The sequence below is a fragment of the Marmota flaviventris genome, chromosome 1, assembly GCF_047511675.1.
Source record: "Marmota flaviventris isolate mMarFla1 chromosome 1, mMarFla1.hap1, whole genome shotgun sequence".
Taxonomy (NCBI): Eukaryota; Metazoa; Chordata; class Mammalia; order Rodentia; family Sciuridae; genus Marmota; species Marmota flaviventris.
In genome coordinates this window covers 204,159,348-204,183,205 of record NC_092498.1, presented here as the reverse complement: position 1 = coordinate 204,183,205, position 23,858 = coordinate 204,159,348, and the positions used below count along the sequence as shown (strand labels likewise).

Genomic DNA, 23,858 nt, shown 5'->3' with positions numbered 1-23,858 from the left:
TATTGCTAAATCTTGTTTAATTTTTGTCATTTTGTGTTTATCTTTTTATTTTCTTAGAGTCTATTTTGCTTGATATTTATATACCTCAGCCAATTTGATATGCCTTTTTGTTATATGGTTGAACTTTTTTAGTAGTGCTGGTAATATTCAGAACCCCTTTACCAGCCAGTTGCTCCCCCATCCCCAGCTGAGGTGTTAATTGTCAGGTCCACAGTAGTTAGGTGCCACCTTTTTCAGAGATGTCTGGGAGGTTCTAACCCAGATTTCACACAGCCCTCAGCCAATGACTGTCTGATAAGAGATATGAAACTGTGACCCCTGGTCATGTGGTATTGACTTCATGTGTAGTTGTTTTTCAGAGCTTCTCATGGAACAAGTAGAGACTAGACTTCAGCTAAAACCATAGTTTTTCTTGCTTTACATAGGTTTCTCCTGAGAATATTCCCTCAAAAGGTCACTTTTACAGAAATCCCTCTCAGGCTCTACTTCTAACAAAGTGAGTCTAAAGTGTCTAATGTTAAGTTGTAGAAGAACTGTTACATTTAATTTCAGTGAATATTTTATGTTGAATGGATTATGCAGATTGTTGATTAATTTAGTGACTCTCAATTGTAGGTCCCCTTCAAAATCAACTTTTCTGTGATTGCTGGGGCTGGGGTTGTGGTCCGGTGGTAGAGCACTTGCCTTGAATGTGTGAGGCACTGGGTTCGATTCTCAGCACCACATATAAATAATAAAAAAAAAATCCATCAACAACTAAAGTGAATAAATAAGTAAAATTAAAAAAAAAATATGTAATTGCTCAGTCCTGTCCTGAACAGTTAATGATTCTGTGGTAATTCTTCTGGAATATATAATATTATATAATTTTAGCATGTATACACATATGTGTGTATGTAAAATAAGAATCCATTTAATGATTTTTACTTTTAACTGTTTTCTATCTTCATTTAAGATAAAGTGTTCAAAATTATGTTAACAAAAGCACTTGCTTAGCAAAATGTCACCAGCACCATTTAAAAAAAAAAATTGAGAGTGGTGGTGCACCCCTGTAATCCCTGTGACATGGGAAGCTAAGAAGGCTGGAGGATCATAAGTTTCAGGCTAGCCTCAGCAACTTAGTGAGACCCTGCCTCAATAAAAAATAAAATGGACATGGGGTATATTTCATTGGTAAATTGCCCCTGGGTTAAATTCTTAGAACCGGCCCCCCCCACCAAACAAACAACAACAAAAACTTAAAAGCTTACTTTGATTTTTCTCTTTAATTTTTACCCGATGTTATTTTTACTTCTAAGCATCTGTAAGGTATTTATACATTAAAGTAAAATATTTACTATTACTACAAAATGCCTTCTAAGTAGTCCTGTAAAGTTTATATCTTCTCTTTCTTGTTCAAAAGGGACAAACTACTCTTATCTCAGTGCTGATTCTGTGCTTAGGACCAATAGTGGAAGAGGCATGAGGGTACTTTCAGCTGGCCATACATCACTCCCAGCAAGAAAAGGCTTGTGTCATGATACAGAACAGAGCACACCTAGCAGGATGAAGGTGTATTTACTGCATGTTTATTATATTAGATCTTCTGGGAGGAACACATATTGTAAATACATAATTACAGAATTGTTAGCACAAATTCCTACCCTTTCCTGATTTTACACGCTACTTTATTTCATTTTTTACCAACATCTTATATGATAATATAGAGTGAAACCAAACTTTGCTTGATGGAGATGTTTTTCTTAAATAAAATAGTTCTTAAAAATTAAGAGCTGATATGAATTGAGTGTGAATACTCAATCTTAGAATGACATTATATCTTATAACTCCCTGAGAGATGAGTTGATACCATAGAAAGTTAGCAGATTAATAATATAAATGTTTTAATATGTATGATATTAACTTGGTGATGGTAGCTGATTTCTTGTCTAAATATTTGTTTTTGCTACATTGCGTCATGTTGTTGTGCTTTTCTAGAAACAGCTATTTTTATTACTCTGCCTAATAAACGATAAGATGGCCTAGCATGGAGAGCTGGTTTATTTGGATACTCCCTGTTGGTTTTCTTTCCATAATTGCAAACATGATTGCTTTGGCACAAACTATGTTTAGGAAGTGGAAGGAATGAAGTGAATATTCTTTATTAGTGGTGATGCTTTGTTTATTTTTTGAGTTCTGAAGAGGTTTTATAGTTTCAGAACCTCTGATTAATTTTAAATTAGATTCAGTTTTTATTAATTTTCTTTATATCATTGTAGAACTATTTATTTAGCTAGACCCTTGTGTTGTTGATTTTTATTGTTTGGCCATCTCCTGTAAAAAACAATCTAAGGGCAGGGAGGGTGTACACAGCATTTAGGCATGGTCCTTCCCCTTTGGGATCTAGCATTTTACAGAAACTATTATATACAACTAACAGGTACGGATCAGACTGTATTTTACAATGCAAGTACAGATGATAACACTAGTTCTGAATAGCACTAGGAGATTCTAAAACGGAATCACATACGGTTATAGTCCATTTGGACCTTGAGTTTGAGACTTTGACCAATGGAGAGAGAGAAAAGAGAGATGCAGGTGTGGAGAGCAATATGAGCAAGGTGTACAGTGGTCATGTGAATGACATGTTTGCAAAATGACAGATGGTCCCATGTGACTAAAATATAGGGAGACCCTCCCTATATTTTATTGATTACGGTAGGTAATATGACTGGGTTTTTCAGGTACCTGTGGCCTTGATAGCACCTACCGAGTCTGAATTTTTTTTTCTTTCCACTTTTTTTTATTGGCATATTATAGTTGTGCATAATGGTGGAATTTGTTGTTATATATTTGTGCATGCACACAATATAATAATTTTGGCCAATATCAATCCTCAGCATCCCCCACGAACCCCCCTTTACCACCTGGTCCCCTCATTCTTACTAAGCTCCTTTTGATTTTCATGAGATCCCTGCCTCCCTGAATTTTTTTTTTTTTGTACCAGAGATTGAACCCAGCCAGGGGCACTTAACCACTGAGCCACATCCTCAGCCCTTTTTATATTTTTTCTTTAGAGACAAGTTCTCAACTGAGTTGCTTAGGGCCTCACTAAGTTGTAGAGGTTGGCTTTGAACTCAAGATCCTCTTGCCTCAGCTTCAGGAGCTGCTAGAATTTAAAAAAATAAATAAAATAAAATTTTGTTTTCATTAATAGGAATTGGGGGACTTTTAAATTAACTGGAGTTTTTTTTTTTTTTTTCTCTCGTTACCAGGAATTGAACCAGGGGCTTAACCACTGAGCCATATCCCCAGCCCTTTAGTTTTTTTTTTTTTTTTTTTTTGGAGACAGGATCTTGCTAAGTTGCTTAGGGCCTCATTAATTGCTGAGGCTGGCCTTGAACTTGGGATCCTTTGCCTCAGTCTCCCAAGATGTTGGGATTGCAGGTGTGTGTCACCATACTACGCAACTTGGGTGTTTTCTCAATGTTCAGTATTCTTCTTAACTGCCTCCATACCTTTAAGTAGGTATAATAATAGGTATGTAGGTAAGGTTGATATATTTAAAACGTATTTAGAGTATGGTGATGTCATTGTGTCAGATAAAAGCAGAAACTTCAAAACTGCAAGGTTTTCTTTATTTTTTTCATTCCACTTCTGTTTCTCTATTCTCTGGTTTCTCTAAGCCTGATCCGTAGTCCTAGCTTCATTTATAAATGACTTGTTTTCTCTGGAACTCATTTTTTTTACCTGTTAAAGTTAGGGTAATAAGTCATAGGTCATTTGAACTGGTGTTTTTAAAAGTCTTTGGATATCTTAAATGGTGAGAAATAATTTTGGGTAGATATAGACCAAGTCAGTGCTTTACTATGTTAACTAAGGGGAGGAAAAAATAAATGGAATAAATAGGAAAGTTAAAAAAAAAAAAGCCTTCTCTTTTTCAAAACTTTGAGGTGTTAAATATTGAGAATCTTCTTAAGATTCACTTTATTTATTTCTTAATGTAACATAGTATTATTTATTTATTTGTGGTGCTGTGGATTGAACCCAGGGCCTTGTGCATGTGAGGCAAGCACTCTTCCAACTGTGCTATATTACCCAGCCCTCACATTATTTTTATTGAAATAAAATTGAAGATTCACTATTAAGGATAGTTATAACAGAAATGTAAGTGCTGTGTCATTGTCATCTCTTGTTTTGGCTCATATAACCAGACTTCAGCAAGACATGCTATCTGTATCACATGGCTAACAGTGGGAGGTATCTGGTGTAGATTATTCTTCTTGGAGGAATAGATTTAAATTTACTTGGTCAGAAATGTCACAGACTGATGCCTGTTTATAGATCCAAAAATGTATTCAGTCAGGACCAAACACAAGCTGCCTGGATAGTTAATGTAAGTAAGAAAGCTAGGCTTTGAGCTTTGTCATACAGGTTTTCTGTATGTGCATGTGTCTGCAGTGTTTTTCTATTTAGAGGGCAGAGCTCTATAAGGCAGCAGTGGGAAAAGGGACTCTTTGTTATGGGAACTACTTGGGAGTGAAATGTAACTTTTTTAAACCTGTATCAGTGTGTTCTTTCATGTAGGAATTTATCTGGGTTATGGCCTCAGCTCTTCTAGTAATCAAGGGTCCTTTCCTGTTGCTAATCCTGTAATGAACAGAACCTTGTCAAGTCTTGAAATTTCATCAGTTCCTACTAGTACTGCTGTTATCTTTGCAACTATAGGGAGGCACCTGGGGGTAGAAAGGTAATACATTCTTCAGGGGTTTGGAGTTTATTGCTTAGGGATGTGAGATCCTGCTGAGTGTCTGTTGCTGTTTGCAGGTCTACTTCTGAGAAGTAGGAGTAATTCAGATTTGCCTTAAAGATAATATGAGCCTGTGAACTGTGTAAATTGGTAACTGATTCCTCAAGAGATCCTTGCTGAAGATTTAGTTTTACTTCTAATGAAATACCATGTTGATTGAAAGAGACAAATAAGGTTTAGATTGATATGTAATAGATCTCTGAAAGAAATTCATTAAAGATCAATCTGAGGACAGCAGTGCAGCTGAGGCAGGAGAATTACAGATTCAGTAACTTAGTGAGACCCTCAGCAACTTAGCAAGACCCTGTCTCAAAGTAAAAAATAAAAAGGACTGGGGATATATAGCTCAGTGGTAAAGCACCCCTGGATTCAACCCCCAGTAACCCTGCCCCCCAAATTTGGGTAAACAAAATTATCATTTAGTAGATTAAAGCTTGCTAATAAGCAAACTAAAAAAAGAAATCTAATGTTGAATATGAAAATATTATGATGTAGGCTATACCTTTAAACATGTTAGATTTTAAGTGGTCTCTAGGTCTGACTGGGATGTTGGGTTCCTTCCAAGCCTAAGGCATAAACACTGCATTTTAAGCATAGCATACTTACTAGTCAGTTTTTTTGGGGGTGGACGGGTGGCAGGGGAAGGGGAATACTGGGGATTGGACCCAAGGGTGCTCTACCCACTGAGCTACGTCCCCAGTTCTTTTTTGGAGAGAAAAAAAGAGTCTTGTTAAGTTTCTTAGGCTGGCCTAAAACTTGTGATTTTCCTGCCTCAGCATCCACAGTAGCTGGGATTACAGGTGTGCATCACCACATCTGGCAACTACTTTGTTTAAATTAGAAATGAACACTAATCTGTAAAGATCTTAAAAATACATTTAGTTTAGTAATTAATTCTAAAGTAAACTACCTACCACTGAAGGTCCTTATAACTTCATCATATATTCTTATTTACTTTTTATGAGCACATGGCTGTTAATAGTGAGATAGTAGTCAAGACACCAGATTCTATTCTTTGCTTTCTCATCATGTCATGTAGTTTTCTCCTACCTTTAGTTTACCTATTTAAAAACATTTCTCACCAGATAATTTCACTTCAGGCATGTGGTTAGAATGAAAGATCAAATGTCAAAAGTGCTATGCTTACAAACCATGTGTTCTCTTGGTGTCTGGTTAGATAATATGGGGCTTATTTTCTGGCAGAGCAGTGTCAGGCTCTTTTGATGTTAGCCAGGACTGGGTGGAGTTTCTTACGCTCCAGTCACTTTGGCTCAAGCAGGGCACTGTGCACTGGTGAATTTGTTTTCAGTCCTTTACTGCCTTTTTTTTTTTTTTTTTTTTGCCTTTTAATAAAGTTGAGCACAGTTATAATTGAGAGAACTTGATTTATGGAATAAGAGTCATACCTATTCACATAGAGGGTCTATATGAGTTTTGTTTATTAATAGCTAACTGAATCAATGAAACTGAATTGTAAGTAGCTCAAAGAATAAACAACCTGAGGAATCATTTAACATAGCACTCTCATTTTACAATTAGGGAACTTGCCCCAGAAGGTGACTCACTCAAGGCTACAATGTCAGATTCAACTAGTACTTCAGTGAAACATAGCATTTTCTGTATTCAGCTTTCAAATTCTCTTGTACTTTACCCACACGTCCATTTACTGTTACCTTTTTATTTATACAGATAGAAGAAGAATGATCAAGGAGAGATAATTTTTTTTGAAAGTAGGTACTTCTTATTTACAAGGGTATGTTTTTTGGCCTTCCCGAATATCCAGATTTGAAAGCAATTCTGTGTTGTGTCTTTTTGTCTATAAAATATGTAACTGAACATTTAAGGCATAACTGAATATTAAATAACATCAAATAATTCTTTGTTAGGTGAAATTCATACATGAATTTATTATAGGATGGAACACAGAATCATTTAAACAAATCTATAGAGCACTTAAAAAGCATATTAGACTTGTATGTCTTGTAAGATACAATAAATAGTTGGGCGTGGTAGTGCATGCCAAGCCTAGCAACTTGGGAGGCTGAGACAGGAGGGTTGTAAGTTTGAGGGCAGCCTCAGAAACTCAAGTGAGGCCCTTAGCATCTTAGCAAGAACCTGTCTCAAAAAGAAAAAGGTCTGGGTATGTGATTCACTGGTAAAGAATCTTTGGCCACAATCCCCAGTGCCAAAACAAACAGAAAATCACATAAACACAATAACTAGAAAATTAAGTAATCTTGTTAATTTATTGAAAACTGAGGTTTTCTGACTAAAATCTTATACTTTCACTTCCAACATTACTAGCCCTGCTTATTCTATAAGTAGAGTTTGTGTGCATGTGTTTTTAAGTCATACTTCTAATTATGTGTGGGACAAATAAAAATAGCTAAACCATTGAGATGCAGATGCTGGGTGGTTGCCTTGATGCTCTCAGTCAAGTGACCTTCTCACTTTCCAATTTTGTTATATTCTATCAGTTTTGCCTTCTGGCAAATTTAAACAGCCAAACCACAGTTAGTCCAGGAGCTGGTGTGGGAATATGTGCAGGTAGGGATCTAGGGGGAGAAGGTTTACTGTGGATTAAGAAGCTGCTATTTGAGAATCTACAATCTGTTAAATAATATTTAAGCTGTATTGGTGTTTTCATTCATGTATGCTAGCCAAGTGTTCTTTCATTGAGCGACATCCCCAGACCTTTTTAAAAATTTAATTTCCAGACAGAGTTCCTCTAAGTTGCTGAGCCTCAAACTTGTCCTCAAACTTGCAGTCCTTAGGGGAAGTATCGAGGAGTAATATGGACCAAATTATATTGTTGTATTGTGCACATATATGAATATGTACAACCAAAATGCACCAGTAAAAAAATGTGAAAAGAGAAAAAAATAGATGATATAAAAAGTACAAAACAAACAAACTTGCAGTTCACCTGCCTCAGTCTGGCTACCTGTGTTCTAAATCAGGAAAAACATGAGTAGATTGCACTGTGAGACTTCTATAATATTTCTAGAGGGAAATTTTATGTATTGGGCCCTTATTGTATGTTATTAAGGATAGTACAAATGTTCCTTCATATTTCTTTGACCATGAAACAGTTTAATTGTAGACATCCTTTATTGTTTTTAGTACGGAAAGCTCTCAAAGGCTAATGTGGTAACAGTTGTTCTCATAGAAAAGGGAAAAGCAATGATTTTTTGTGGAATCCTTCGACATTAGAATTTGTCAGGTTTTTATCAAACTCTTTTTTTTAACATTTTTTTTTAGTTGTAGATGGACACAATATCTTTATTTATTTTTATGTGGTGCTGAGGATCTAACCCAGGGCCTCACACGTGCACGGCAGGTGCCCTACCACTGAGCCCCAGCTCCAGCCCCTATCAAACTCTTTAATGATCAATTTTTGTCATTTTCCTTGGCAGGATCTGGAGCTATAATAATATTTCAGATATAAAGTAGTATGGGCAAAGGACTGGACTTCCTACCCACATTCATGTGTTGTGAATGGGTTCTGGGTGTGCCGCTACTACTGTCTTAAGTTGAAATTATATTTGAACTCTTGTTTATGATTCCCTCTGAAAAGCTGCTGAAGCCTAAATTTAATAGTCATTATTCACTAGCGGAATTCATAATTTTAGTAGTGAAATTCAGTTTGATATTGCATTTGCTGCAGACTCTTGTCATGCCACAGGATTTCTAATTCCCACTCCAAATAGAGTTTACTGGCAGCAAAACTACCTTTTTTTTTTTTTTTAACTGCCAGTTTTTGCCACCAGTTCCACACTGGTAAAAGTATAATTATTGCTGGTCATGTTGAGTGTGGACTGGGATGGAATGGGAGCAGCTCTAGAGAAGAACGCCATAGTCTTGCTGAGTTTACCCAGAGCTGGAACAGAGTTCAGGAATGAAAAGCTCCTCAGGGCTGGGAATGTGGCTCAGTGATAGAACACTTTCTTAGCATGTATGAGGCCCTGGGTTCAATCCTCTGTACCAAGAGGAAACAAGATACTTAATAGGAGAAAAAAGTTGGTATGGGAATAATTCTCTTTATATGTTTTTAGAAAGACCAAAAACAATGGTTTTATTTAGTTGACATTTAAAAAATTATGTAGGGCTGGGGATGTGGCTCAAGTGGTAGCGCGCTGGCCTGGCATGCGTGCAGCCCAGGTTCGATCCTCAGCACCACATACAAACAAAGATGTTGTGTTTGCTGAAAACTAAAAAATAAATATTAAAATTCATTCTCTCTCTCTCTCTCTCCTCTCTCTTTAAAAAAATAATAAAAAATTATGTATACTTAAGGTTACAATGTGATGTTTTTGTATACTTGGTGAAATGATTACTGCAGTCGAGCAAATTAGCATATCCATCTCAACTAATTACCTTGTCTGTGTGTATGTATGTTAGAGTACCTGGAAACTATATACTAGATTCCACATATAAATGAGATTATGAAGTAGTTTTGTTTCTATCTGGCTTTTTTCACTTGGTATGATGTCTTCAAGTTTCATCCATGTTGTTGCAAATGAAAAGTTATTTTTAACGGATGCATGATATTCCATCACACACACACACACACACACCCATGATTTCTTTACCCATTCATCCATTGTGTTAGTCATCTTTCCATTACTGTAACAAATTCTTGAGATGATTAACTTACAAAAAAAGTTATTTTGGCTCACAGTTTAAAAAGTTTCAGTCCTTGATTGGTTTGCTCTATTCCATTAGACCTGTGACAGTACATCATTGTGGGAGTCTTTGGCCAAGTAAAACTGCTTACCTCTTAGCCAGGAAGTGGGAGAGGAAGAGGGAGGGCCTGGGGTTCCATTATCCCTTTCAAAGCCAGATCCCCAGTGATCTGAAGGTTTCCCACTAGGCCCTTCCTAAGGCTTTATAACCTCCCATAATGCCTATTTGAGGACCAATGCTTTAACACATGGGCCTTCCAAGGACATTTAAGACCCAAACTATAGCTTCCATCAGCATATGCTTAGGTTGTTTCCTTATCTTGGCTAATCTGGATAATGCTGCAGTGAACATTTGAGCACAAGTATCTCTTAATTTACATTTTTGAGACCTGAATGAGTATAGTACTACTATGACAGAGTTTATGGCTTCAAAATAAACCTCAGGTTTGAAACGCAAATTTATAAATAATTTAATTCATAATTACTTTACAAAAGCGAAGAGTGGTGTTTACCACTATTCTTTAGGAGTTGAATTGAAGTTGGTGTAACATTTCTGTATGCATGAAGCAAGTTTTTATTGATTTGAAATACTAGATTTGAAAAAAAAAATGTGATTAAGGAATTCAAGCCATAGGAAATTTACTTTTACTTTTTATTTTTTATTTTTGTAGCTGTAGATGGACATCATTCCTTTATTTTAATGTGGTGCCTCACATGTGCTAGGCAAGTGCTCTGTCACTGAGCTACTCCCCCAAGCCACAGGAAATTTAAATATCACATTTGTTTTAAGAAAAGGATTTTTTTTTTTTAAAAATCTACCGTTTTAAAAAATGATGAGATGAGCATATAAAACACTAATTTTCCAGACAGTGGGAACTTGAGCCTCTCTCTTGCTCACCCCTCTCCAATCTATCTTAAGGAGTGCTACCTTTGCTTTCAATAAATCTAGACTTTGCCTGTTTAAAAAAAAGGGGATGGGTCACTCATGGTGGCGCACACCTGAAATCCCAGCAGCTCTGGAGGCTGAGTCAGGAGGATCAGGAGTTCAAAGCCAGCCTTAGCAGTGGTGAGATACTTGGCAACTAAATAAAATATAAGCAAATAAAATACAAAATAGGGCTGGGGGTGTGACTGAGCGGTCAAGTGCCCCTGAGTTCAATCCTGCTACCTGCTCAGTACCTGAGGATTGAACCAGGCAGGACCTCATAATACTAAGGAAGTACTCTTACACTGAGCAACAACCCCAGCCCAGTCATTTATAATTCTTTTTCTTTTTCGGTACCAGGATTGAACCCAGGGGTGCTTAATGATGAACCACATCCCCAGCCCTTTTTTATATTTATTTAGAGACAGGGTCTCACTAAGTTGCTGAGGCTGGCTTTGAACTCACAATCTTCCTGCCTTAGCCTCCAAAGTCAATGGGATTACAGGTGAGTGTCACTGTGCCTGGCCTTATTGAAACTCTTGATCAGGAATTAAAGTAACTACTCCAAGTAGGAAGCCTGATATTAAAAAGTCACATGGAAGAAGGCTCAAATTTATTAAAATTTTAAAAAGGTTTTATTTGGAAGTCTATGTAAATTAAGTATTTAATATCTTTCTAAATCTTGATATTTTATTTTTTCTTATATAGTATAAGGAATATATAATGACTATTTTCACCAAGCCCCATATACATCTGGACAAATTTCCTCCAGCATTCCCTGTGCTGGAAAAATATCTTATTTACTAGCACCTGCTTAGAAGAAACAGATCTTGTTCCCAGGCTTCATTATCCCATCTGTACTTTGTTTTGTGTAGTAGAATTCAGTAGTTGATGCTATTCAGTATTTAAACCCCTATGCCTTCAACCTTATACTCCACCATGCGGCCTGCGCATTGGTTTCATTAATGAGGTTCTTGGCATAAAAGTTAGCTAGCAGAGATCGAAATAAAACACACAGACTCAGTTACCTTTTTCTATGACCAGGTCCGAGACGGCTCCCCTCTCTGGCTCCAACCTCGAACCACCCTTAGGGCAGTAAGGATTACTCAGGGCTAGCAGGAGAGAGAGAGCGAGCACGCCAGGGAGTAGCCTTTTATTGGGGAACAAGAATTTCAGGGGATAATTCCATCCAATGAAGGTTGAGGGGGGGGCGCACTCTAAGGTCAGGGTCAGTGATTGGGTCCCCAGGGTCAGTGGTCAGTCACACCCCCACACGGATGGGTTCTCTCATCAGGAAAGGGCCGGGAAAGTTCCGACACAGCCAGAACGCCTCAGACCCTTAACGGGAGCCGCCCAGTCACGTGTCAGAATGGCTCTCCACATTATACTTTGACCATTGAAACATACAGCAAAGCCTTTAGGTGTTGGATTTGGGTTTTGGGGATAGAATGACCCCTGATTTTTTAGGGTTCTAGAAATATTTGCTTTGTACACGTTTTATAATTGTGATGGCCACACATCTTGGTGGAAACAAACAAACAAAAAAAGAATAATGAGTGAAAAGTTCTGTGACTTTTATATTTCTAGCAAAGAAAGGATAGTGTAAGTGGGAGGACAGGATGTGTGAGAACAAGACTGAAGAGAATGACTACATTCCTCACTGTGTCCTTCATTTGTTGTGGAGAGGTAGATGGTTGAGAAGAGCTTGAAAGGAAACCCTGACCATTTGGTGGCTTGAATCATAATACATTTTGACTTTTTAAAAATTTGGGTTAGCAGTCGGGTGTGGGTGCACACCTGTAATCCCAGAGACTCAGGTTGCTGAGGCAGGAGGATCACAAGTTCAAGGCCAGCCTTGGCAACTCAGTGAGACTTTTAAGTAAACTAGCAAGTCTGTATCTCAAATAAAAAGACTGGGGATGTAGCTTAGTGATAAATTGTCCATGGGTTCTATCCCTAGTATTTTTTTTTTTTTTAGGGCAAGATACATACATTGAGATTGGTTGTAGGCAACTGAAGTAGATTACCTGATTAAGCAAAAGAAAGATTTAAGGGAAGAAAATTCATTTCTCCTTGAAAGAACAAAATGAGCCTTCTTTTCAGAGTGTAGTCACAAAATTGTCCTCTTCTAATTGTTTTTTTTTAGACTTTTAGTTTTAGCCCTAATCCTGTGGGGATGGGGACTGGTTTGTTTGTATTGGGTGAGATCAGAAGAATAAATTTATTGGTGAACACAAGCAATGATCATTACACTATGCAACTAAGGATTGCTATTTGACTTACATTTACCCACTCAATAGTATGGCTCATAGTTCACCTTATCCTTATGAGTCTCTTGGAGTTTGTAGTAAATTAGACTCTTTGAAAGCAGGAATAGTATTCTGTATTATGTTTGTACTCTGCAAGTACTTAATGTTTAGTTTATTGCAGCCCTGTTGGGCTCTTTTTACTACATGATTTTTGTATTTTCCAGGCTAGCCATCTTTAGTTGTTCCTATAATAAATTATACTTCTTAGCTTCAGATTATCTTTGAAAATTAAGAGTTTGGGATTCTATGAAAATAGTAATATATGTGGCCATCTTCCTTACCTAATTCAGGGACATGTCTGTATTTTTCATGCCAGTGCTGAAGGTTGTGGTTTGGTGGATGGGGCTATCCCATGTGACTGGTGAAGGAGAACTCACTCGGAGAAAAGGCCCATACTCAAGTCTTGAGTCAGAAAGCCTCTTTCATTCACCTGATAATAATGTAATATATTTTATGGGAATATTCTCACCTGACCATTTTTTGTATTCTTTTAAAAAAACTTTTCTGGAACATGGTTTTTTTGGTATTTAATAAAACATTAATAAAAAGGAGCTGGGATTGTAGCTCCGTGGAAGAGTGCTTGCCTGGCATGTAAGGTAGTGAGTTAGATCCTCAACACCACATAAAATAAATAAATAAAATAAAGGTATTTAATTTTATTAAACGGAAAAAAAAAGGAAAAATGCTTTTGCGTTACTTTTATCATTTTTCAAATAAGGAAGCCTCTCTCTCTTTTTTTTTTTTTTAGATGTTGATGGACCTTTACTTTATTCATTTATTTATATGTGTTGCTGAGAATCAAACCCAGTGCCTCACACATGCTAGGCAAATGCTCTACCTCTGAGCCGTAACCCTAGCCCTACCTGTAAAATTTTTGATTATGCCTCTTTTTTAAAAAAAGGCAAGGCATGAGAGTGTCTAGAAAAATCCTCCCCTTTGCTGTGCTCATCAAATGAAGTATCTCTTTCCCCTTAAACAGGCAGTTGCAACAGTACAGAATGGCTGACCTCAGTCTTGCAGATGCATTAACAGAGCCACCTCCAGAAATTGAGGAAGAGATAAAGCGGGACTTCATTGCCACACTGGAGTCAGAGGCCTTTGAGGATGTTGTGGGGGAAACTGTTGGAAAAACAGACTATATTCCTCTCCTGGATGTGGACGAGAAAACTGAGAACTCTGAGTCAAAGAAGAAACCATTCTCAGATACCAGCCAGATTGAAGGTAAGTATTTAAGGCAAACTGAAAATATATGTTCAGAAAGTACATTGGAGTTTATGATTTGGGTCATAATCTTAGAAACCCTGAGGAAACTCATTCAAGTTTTTTAGTATAGGCTAGTAACTTTCTCTTTAAATTTCTTTGTTAGAAACTGGAGAGACAGACTCATTACCTTTTAATTAAGTGTGTGTTCATGAGACTATAAATTACTTTGTGTGTGTGTGTGTTGGGGGGGGGGGGGCTTGTGCATGCTAGTCAAGCACTCTACCAGTTGAGCTATTTCCTGAGCCCCTATAAATCACTTTAATTCTAAAGTTTCTTCTGTGATATTTCAACTCTTATATAATCTACTTCTTAATTTCCTTACTGTGCCTTTCCTTTGAAAATAGCCTTGTAAAGTTAGATACATAAAATTATGTACTTAAATTAGAATTTATCTTAGATGGGTATGAGACACCATTTATTGTTTTTAGAGTCACTTCAGGTCAGGATTAAAAAATGGATTAAAGCCTTTAAAAGAGATTTGCTGTTTTTATATATTTCTGAATCAGATTTGCTAAATATTTGGTTGAGGATTTTTACAGCAATATTCATGAGGGATATTGGTCTTTCATTGTCTGGTAACATCTTTGTCAGGCTTTAGAATTGAGGTCATGCTGACTCCATAAAATGAGTTGGGAAAGTATCCCCCCCTCTTTTGTTTTCCAGAATAATTTGTATGTAATGGATATTGTTTTCTTCTTTTTAATGTTTGATGGAATTCATCAATTAATCCATCTATGCCTAGTTTTGTCAACTTTTTAAAACTAGGAATTAAATTTCATTGAGATAATAGGACTAACTGGGTATAGTGGCACACAGCTATAATCTAAGCTACTTGGGAGACTGAGTCAGGAGGATCTCACCCAGTTCAAGACCAATCAGGGCAGTTTAGCAAGACCCTCTTAAAAGAAAGAAAGGAAGGAAGGAAGGAAGGGAGGGAGGGAGGAAAGAAAAGGAGGAAAGAAAGAAAAAAGGGAAGGAAGGAAAGGAAGGAAGAAAGAGAGAGGACTGGGGATGTCCCTCAGTACTTGAGTGCTTGCCTAGCATGTGCAAGCTCCTGGTTTCAGTCCCCAGTTGAAGAACGAGAATAGGAGGATTATTTAGGTTTTCTATTTCTTGTCAAGTGAGTTTTGGTAATTTGTATCTTTGTCTCCCCTCACCTCCTTTATATCCATTGGGGATTGAACCTAGGGTATCATGCATGCTAAGCAAGTGCTTTACCATTGAGCTATATTCCTCAGCCCTAATTTGCATCTTTCTAGGAGTTCCTTGGTTCATTTTCTCTAAGTTGTCAAATTAATGGAGATAAAATCTTTTTTAATGTTCTAGGGCCTATTGTTATGACCCTTCTTTCTTTCCTTATGGACAATTTGTATCCTTTTTCTTGGTAAGTCTAGATATAGATATATCAATTATCTTGATATTTTTAAAGATTTAGCTTTTGGGTTCTATTAATTTTTTTCTACTGTCTTTCTGTTTTCAATTCTGCTCATATCTTTATTATTTTCTTCTTTCTTTTTACTTTGAGTTGATTTGCTCATTTTACTTACTGTGGCTGCATAGGGTTGGTTAGAGACCCTATTTTTTTTTCTTTTTTTTGGACCATGGATTGAATCCTGGGGCGCTTAACCACTGAGCCACATCTGTAGTCCATCTTTTACATTTTTATTTAGACACAGGGCCTTATTGAGTTTTTTAGGTTCTTGCTGAGTTGCTGAAGCTGGGTTTGAACTCAGGATCCTCCTGCCTCAGCCTCCTGAACTGCTGGAATTTTAGGCATGTGCCATCACATGCTGTCCCATGGATTTTAATATGTTGTATTTTTTATTTCCATTCAATTAAACCTAGTTTCCCTTGTGAATTTCTCTTTGAACTGTGGTTTATTAAGGATATTGCTTAATTTGTAGCATTCCGCGAGTTTTCAGATAGCTTTCTGTAATTGATTTTTTAGTTTAGTTCTATAGCTATCAGAAGATATCACTGAAATTTTAGTTTATTTTAATTGTCAAGGTTTGTTTTGTGATCTACAGTAAATTCTATTTGGTCAATATCCTGCAAGCCTTAAAATAATATGCATTATGCTATTATTGGTTGGAATGTTAATGTTAAAGTGTTTGGTTTTCTGTATCTTTATTAAACTTCTGTTTGCTTGTTCTGATGATCTCTAAGATTGAATTCTGTGTCATTTTGTATTTTAATTCATAAGTTCTTTCAGTTTTGGTTTGTGTTTTTGAAGATCTGTTATCACACGTATACATCTACATTTAGATTGTTATGTCTTCCCATCTTACCTTTTTTTCCTTTATGTAATATGTATACCCCCTACTTCATCCTGGGGATCCTGAACAGAGCCTCACACATGCTAAGCAAGTGCTCTGACATTGAGCTACAGCCCCAGCCCCTTGTCTTTCTTTTAGTGGTAGCTTCCTCCAGGTCTGCACCACCAGGGCTATAGCTCCAATGGAGACCCTCTGATCTTCCATGCTGCCTCAAGCCTTTTAAAAAACTCATCTAGTGAAGACAGTCATCCAATTTAGGTGTGAATCCATTGGGTAATTGTGGATCCCAGGGATTCTTCAGTTAGCTGAACTTTTTCTACCTGCTGATATTGCATCACTTTTGCACATGGTCTGACACATGAGAGCTAGTGCTCACCCTTCACATCTCCTTTAGGGGCTTGTCTTTATTTGGATTTTTACTACTTGGTGGTCCTAAGTAGCCCTCTGGTGAATTCCAAGTTATGATTCAGTGGTTGGTCTGGCTTTTTCTTGTTGGCATAGAGGTGACATTGCCTCTGTCTTCATATGGAAGATTTATTTGGGGAAGGAGGGTAACCCCAAATCATTAGGAAAAATGTTGACAGTTTATGATCTAATTGCACCATATAAATATTCACTCTAAGAAAAAAAATTTGCTTTTTTTTTTTAATACTATCTCTTCTTCTCATCTCTTCCTCCCCGCCCCCAGCCCATCAGTCACTGGTGGAAGAATCTTGCTTCTTATCATTTTCTGTTTTCCTTTAATTGTGTATTGCTTTCACCATCTAGGACTGAAGGACAATGAAGTAGTAACAGGAAGTTTTCTTGTACTTCATTTTCAGTGGTTTGATACACGTCAAATTAACTTTATTTACAAGGAGGAAAGTTGTTTTATGTTTGTTTTTGTGATTCTGGGGATCAAACCCAGGGCCTTGTACATGATAGACAAATGCTCTACCTCTGAGCTACACATGCCAGCCCTGGGAGGAAAGTTTTTTCAGAAATTGATTTTGCTTATAAAGATGATTAACCCCTTCCCTGCTTTTCTATTAAGTTTCATTTTAACAAGGTTTCCTTTTTTGTTTTTTTAACCCACCCCTTCATTTGCCTTTTTTTGTATGTGTGTGCACGCGCGTGCGAGCGTGCATGTACAAACCCAGGGCCTCCTGCATACTAAGGAGGCATACTCCTCTGAGCTAGCTGCAGTATGTAAATAATTTATTAAAAGTTCATTAATGTAGAAATTGGTGGCAGTGATTACTTGAGAAAGAGAACTGGCCAGCTGTGGTGTAGGGGTTAGGGAGAGTCATTTTTTTACTGTATATTCCTTTGGCTTAATTGGATTTTTTATATATGCATTTGTTAACATGTTCAAAAAGAATAATAGTAAAGTTTATAAGTGCAATGTCTTAAATTATTAAATACCATTTTTTCCATGCCAGTGTACTAAAGTTTATTTTTATAGAAACCTGGGCTGAGAATAAGGGAAATGGAAGGTAGTTATTTGGAGACATTGAAGAAGAAAGGAGAGGCGTTTCTTTATTAGATACTTGAGAAATATAGAGCAGTGAGTGGCTTCACTGTGAATGGCAATTTCCCTTCTGTGGGTCTGATTTTTATAGATTATCAGACTGTCAGTTTTGCCAAAATGATTAATTTCACTTTTGTTTTTTATCTAAAACATTCTAAATATGATGTTCTTTCTTCTGAACATTTCTTCAGAAGTGACAGAAGGACTCTAGAGTTTTTATGTTTTATTATACATCTAGCTTTTTAAGTTTGATTTTCTTTTCGGAGTAGGTTCAGTAAGATATCACTGGTGCTTTTATGATAAAATTTTGCAGCAGTCTCAGGCCAACCAGTGGAAGTTTTATTAACCACTTTCCTGCATCTAGATACAGAAGGGTCAGTTGAATGGGTTACACGTAATAGAACTCTTTGGACAATGGTGTTTTTATTTCCTTAAATTCTTATACTCCCACCCTACTTTTAGCCTTCAACTTAAAAATGAAGGGCAAGAAAGTAGGGCTGCCTTTATGTTATTTAGCACAAAGTAGGAATGTTGCTTTTCCCTCCAAGTACAATTCCTGCACCAAACCTGAATACGCCAATTTCTCCAAGAAGCCCTATTTTTTTTTTTTTTAAGTGGGAAATGGTATTTTAGGTTCACAGTGTGAGTGTCATGGATGCTTGTTGCTACTGAGTTTGATATTGTTTTTAAGTCTTGTCTGTTTACATACTGTACACTTTCTTTTCCTTCTTTCTTTTTTGTACTACTGGGAGTTGAATCCAGGGCCTCACGCATGCTAGGCAAGCACTTTACCACTAAGCTACATCCCTAGCTCTACTTTCTTCTTTTTTACTCCCTTTACTCATAAACTATCCACATATACCTGGGAATAAAAGCAATATCAAACTGTATATCTAAAATGCCTTTCATTTAAAAATAATAATAAAATGCATTTCACCTTAGAAAACAATTCTCAGTTGCTCTCTCGCTCTCTCTCTCTCTCTCTCTTTTTAATAATTTTTGGTTGTAAATACATCATTTATTTATTTATTTGTTTGTTTGTTTATTTATTTATTTTCGGTGCTGAGAATTGAACCCAGGACCTCACACATGCCAGGCAAGTGCTCTACCACTGAGCCACAACTCCAGACCCTCAGTTGCTTTCTCTTAATGTATGTGTTACTTCGTTTTTTGTTTTGTTTTGCTTCAAAAATAGTATGTTCATACTGATTGCTTGCTATTGGCAGTGTTTCTTTCAAATGTGAATAACTAAGAAATAATTCTTTGTTTTTCATTCAAATGAACATTTAATGTACTGTTGACCCTCAGAACAACTAGTTTTCAGATTTGTGGATGAGTCACTTACATTTTTCTATACTATGCTTAAATAGTTCTACTTGTGATATTAATAACATGCATTCTTCTCCACATTCCAAGAGGACTTTGAAACTAAAAGCTATTTCTGTCATCTATCTATCCATCTATTTATCTATTTATTTATGTAGTACTGGGGTTTGAACCCAGAGCTTCACTTATGCCAGTCAAGGGCTCTATCACTGATCTACACCCCCAACTCCTAAAAACTTCTTTCTTTCTTTTTTTTTTAATATTTTATTAGTTGTTGTTGGACCTTTATTTTTTATTTTTATATGGTGCTGAGAATCAAACTCTGTGTCTCACACATGCTAGGCAAGCGCTCCACCACTGAGCCACAACCCCAGCCCCTAAAAGCTTATTTCTGTAGAAGAGGGAATTAACATAGGATAGTGGTTCTCAAAGTGTGGTCTTTCCACCAGCAGTATCAGATCATGTGAGTGCTTGTTCAATGGGTAATTCTTGGGCCCATGCACAATCAGAAACTCTGGGCATGAGGCCTGATTTTGACAAGCTCTCACAGATAACTTGGATGCACATCTGAGATTGAAAAGCATTAATCCAAGTGAAAGGGCCTAAGTAAATCCTGGCTTTAAAGGATAATAACTAGGTATTGCAGTTTTTTTGTCCAGCTGAGTAGACTCCTTCTATAGAACATTACAGCCAATCAGTTTGCCACTTGAGGGCAGTGTTGGCCTAAGGCAGAAGAGAGTACTGTTGGATTCAGACTGTGGAATACCAAAAGCTGATTCACCATAGTGCTTTCACATGGTACCCATGCTCTGAGCTTACTGATACTTTCCTTCTGTGCCAGGTTGATTTTCCAGCTGTGGGAATTTGAAATCTCTTGGGGAAAGAGGAATTTTAAATAAGTATAAGTTGAATATCCATATATCTTACAGAATGTAATGTTTCAAAAATATGTGTGCTATTTTCAGTGCTGTATATATTTAGCTGAGAGTTTTCATTTCATGAAGTAAGGGTTTTCTTGGGATATCAGTGAGAAAAGGCAGTATTAGAGTCTTTTGGGTTAGGGTTTACTCAGTAATGTGCAGCATTCCAGTGATTAGAGTCCAGCAAATCTTAATTGGAAGAGAAGTTTGGAAGCCTTTTTCCTAATCTAAAATTCTTTTTTCTTTCATTTTAATTTATTCTGTTAAAATTGTTTATTTCTGCATTAGCTTTCACAAGTATGCCTGGAGTAGTCTTAGATCTTGTAATATCATCTAGCCAAGCTTTTTTTTTTTTTCTCCCCAAAGGTTTAGTCAGAAGTTTATTTAGGGAAGCAGAGACACTCAAGGGAGAATGTGGGTTATCTTGCGAATAAGCAGCTTTTGGGGTAAAGCAGGAATACACTTTCGAGGGAGAAAGTGGGCCATTTCCAGACAGAGAAAAATCCAACCAAGATTTTTATGTAATAAAAAAGTAAACCGATTACAGTATTCTCAAAATGTTATTTTACAGTTTATTGGTCAATTTATAGTTAGCAGTGAGAATAACAATAGTTATTAACATTTATTTAGCACTGTGAAATTTGAGAAGTTTGTCTTTTGTATTGTGCTTAGTCTCACTTTGCAGGTGAGGCACCTAAGTCTTTTTTTTTTAAGAGAGAGAGAGAATTTTTTTTTAATATTTATTTTTTAGTTTTTGGCAGACACAACATCTTTGTTTTGTATGTGGTGCTGAGGATCGAACCTGGGCCGCCCGCATGCCAGGCGAGCGGCTACCGCTTGAGCCACATCCCCAGCCCCCGAGGCACCTAAGTCTTAGCAAGCCTTAGGCATTTGATCATTTAGTTAATGATAGAACCACAACCTGAACCCATTAAAACTCATGTTCTTTCTGTTGAACCTTACAAATGCATACTTTCTGCTTGACTCACTGTCTAATAGATACTGTTTGTGACAGCTAAAGATTCACTTATTTAATCCAACAAGCAGAATTCTTAAAAATATTAATATTACATATAGAAAATTTAAATGAGAATTCTATTTCACTTCAATAAAGAGCACAAATTTCAGGGATTCTGCTCCTAATGCATGTGAGTTTGTAAAGACTTCACTTTCGTAAGCAACTGTTTTTATATCTTCTCTCTGTTCAAACTTTCAGCATTTGCTCTCAGATTCATAGTCTCAGCTGATGACCTTTAGTATATAGAATCAATAGACTAAATTAGAAGAGATCCACATAGTCCCATATACATAAATAGCCTTCTAATCTACCTTCATCCATGTACTTATGCTCTTCTGTTGTTCTGTAGAGAATGAACTGCCTTTACTCTCATTCCAGGGCAGTATTGTTGCAGTTGTCTTTTTCTGTCTTTTGCATCATCAGTTCAATTAACTTAACTGGGCCTTTCTTTAGCATCAAACAGATTGTAATTTGTTTTCCATCATTTAAAAAAAAAATTCTAGGGCTGGGATGTGTCTCAGTCGTAGACCATTTGCCTAGCACGCAGGAAGCCCTGGGATTGATCCCTAGCACTGAAAAAAAACCTAGCCAGTGCTGTGGCATGTGCCTGTAATCCCAGTGACTTGGGACATGAAACAAAGCAGGAGGATCCCAATTTCAAGGCCAGCCTGGAATGAGAACCTATCTCAAAATTAAAAATAAGAAGGACTGGGGAATGTAGTTCATTGGTACAAGTGCCTCTGAGTTCAGTCCCCAGGAATGCAAAATAAATAAATAATTAAAAAGAAAAAATTGTCACTTCTCTTTTAAAGAAGTGACAGGATAAAAAGAAGTAGAGGAGATGAATGTGCGATTGAGATAGAATCCCCCCACCCCCAGCAGTGGGGAATTGAACCCAGGGGATTTGAACCACTGAGCTACAGTTCCAGTCCTTTTTATATTGAGGAAGAATCTAAGTTGCCCTAGAAGTTCTCCTTTTGCCTCAGCTGTCCAACTTTCTGGGATTATGTAGTGTGCCAGTGTGCCTGGCTTCCAATTCTTTTTCACCCATTTGCTATAGAAACCACATGCCATTCCACCAAAAGGGTTCTTACTAAGGTAAAAGACCTTTTCCTTGCTAAAGATGAATCGAGGGTTATTGCAAGAAATTTGGCCCTAGCAAATGAGAGAAAAGAATCTCCATCATTTAACATGGGCAGGCTATAGAAGGCATAAAAACATAAGAAATTCAACTTGTATATTCAGCGAAAATTACTGTTAGTCCACATGGAGAAGATGATAGATAGTTTGACGAAAGTCTGGGGTTCAGGAGAGCTCTGGGCTAGAGAGACACATCTGAAGGTCAATTTATTTAAAACTTTTGTTAAAGCTTTTTTAATCCTTTTTTGGGGGGGGGGTTACCAGGAATTGAACTCCAGGGCACTCAACCACTGAGCCACATCCCCAGCTTTATTTTGTATTTTATTTAGAGATAGGGTCTCATTGAGTTGCGTAGCACCTCACTTTTGCTGAGACTGGCTTTGAACTCATTATCTTCCTGCCTCAGCCTCCCGAGCTTCTGGGATTACAGGTGTGTGCCACTGTGCTAGGCATGTAATCCTTTTTTATATTATTATTATGTTTTGGCTGTACTGGGGATCAAACCTAGGACCTTTTTTTAATATTTATAAACTTTCATATATAATTTTAATTCTATATTTATATATATGAGAGAGAGAGAGAGGTATTCCAATGGTAACCCTCACCCTCAGCCTAGTCCCTAACTCAGAACTAAACCTAACCCTACCCATAACCATCAGTCTTTTATATAAAGATTATAATTATTACTTGGAATGCCCATATATTTTTTGCATATATATTCCTTTATGTTTATAAACATATGTATTCTAATGCTAAATAAAATCCTCATAAATTTTATATATATTCAGTTACATATTCATCAAATATATCTAAACAACAGTGTAAACATCATCTCAAAAAAAATCAACTACGTACAGATCCATGTACATTTAAATATTTTCACATATGTATTTATATTGAATTCATATATTTGGATAATAAAGTTTAAAACTAAACTAATGCAAACTATTTTTCTAAACTTATTCCTATACCTACCAATATGCCTCACAGAAACCTCTATACATATAAACCATAACAATTTATATGAATGTACCTATACATTATGGAATATAGCTCATAAACATTGTTACATATAAACAATATTTTTCATGAATATTTCTGTATATTGTGAGATATATATTTATAAATTCACATACAAATCCATATATATATATATATATATATATATATATATTCATATATGTTCATTTGTGCAGGCTTACTCTATCTTTAACACAAAACTTAACAGTTCCCCTTACCATAAACCTAACTAAAGAAAAAAGCACATGTAATTATGTTTTTATATATAATTTTACTTATATGTTTATATTAGTATATTTTTAAGCTGTAACTCTAACCACAAAGTTAATTTGTAACTCTGAGTTAACCCTAAACAAAAGCTTTCATGTATAAACTATAAATATCACTTTGAATATCTATTATATCTTTATGTATGTATTTATATAAATCATTATATATATTTTTATGTATATATGAGACTATAATGTTAACCATAATCCTGTCACTACAAGAAACCCAAATCTTCTAAACTATACTGTTACACAAATGAAAACACTAAACATACTCCTGTATATTTATAAATTTTTCTATTTTTATATTCTTTCTAATTTTAAATTGTTTTTATATTATTCCTATTTTTATATACTCATACATAATATATATTCTTATTAACTGTATATAATTCTAACTGTATTCTA

At 36.3% G+C, this 23,858-nt stretch overlaps 1 protein-coding gene across 9 annotated transcripts in view; it reads left to right on the top strand.

Moving 5' to 3' along the window:
- Nucleotides 1–23,858, top strand: part of Map4 (microtubule associated protein 4) — a 163,494-nt gene that overhangs the window by 46,412 nt on the left and 93,224 nt on the right. For all 9 annotated transcript variants that reach the window (XM_071600671.1, XM_027932117.2, XM_071600666.1 and 6 more), the window contains exon 2: nucleotides 13,688–13,929. In XM_071600671.1, coding sequence (XP_071456772.1) covers nucleotides 13,707–13,929 — 223 coding nt within the window. In that variant the 5' untranslated portion in view covers nucleotides 13,688–13,706. The remainder of the gene's footprint in view (nucleotides 1–13,687; nucleotides 13,930–23,858) is intronic.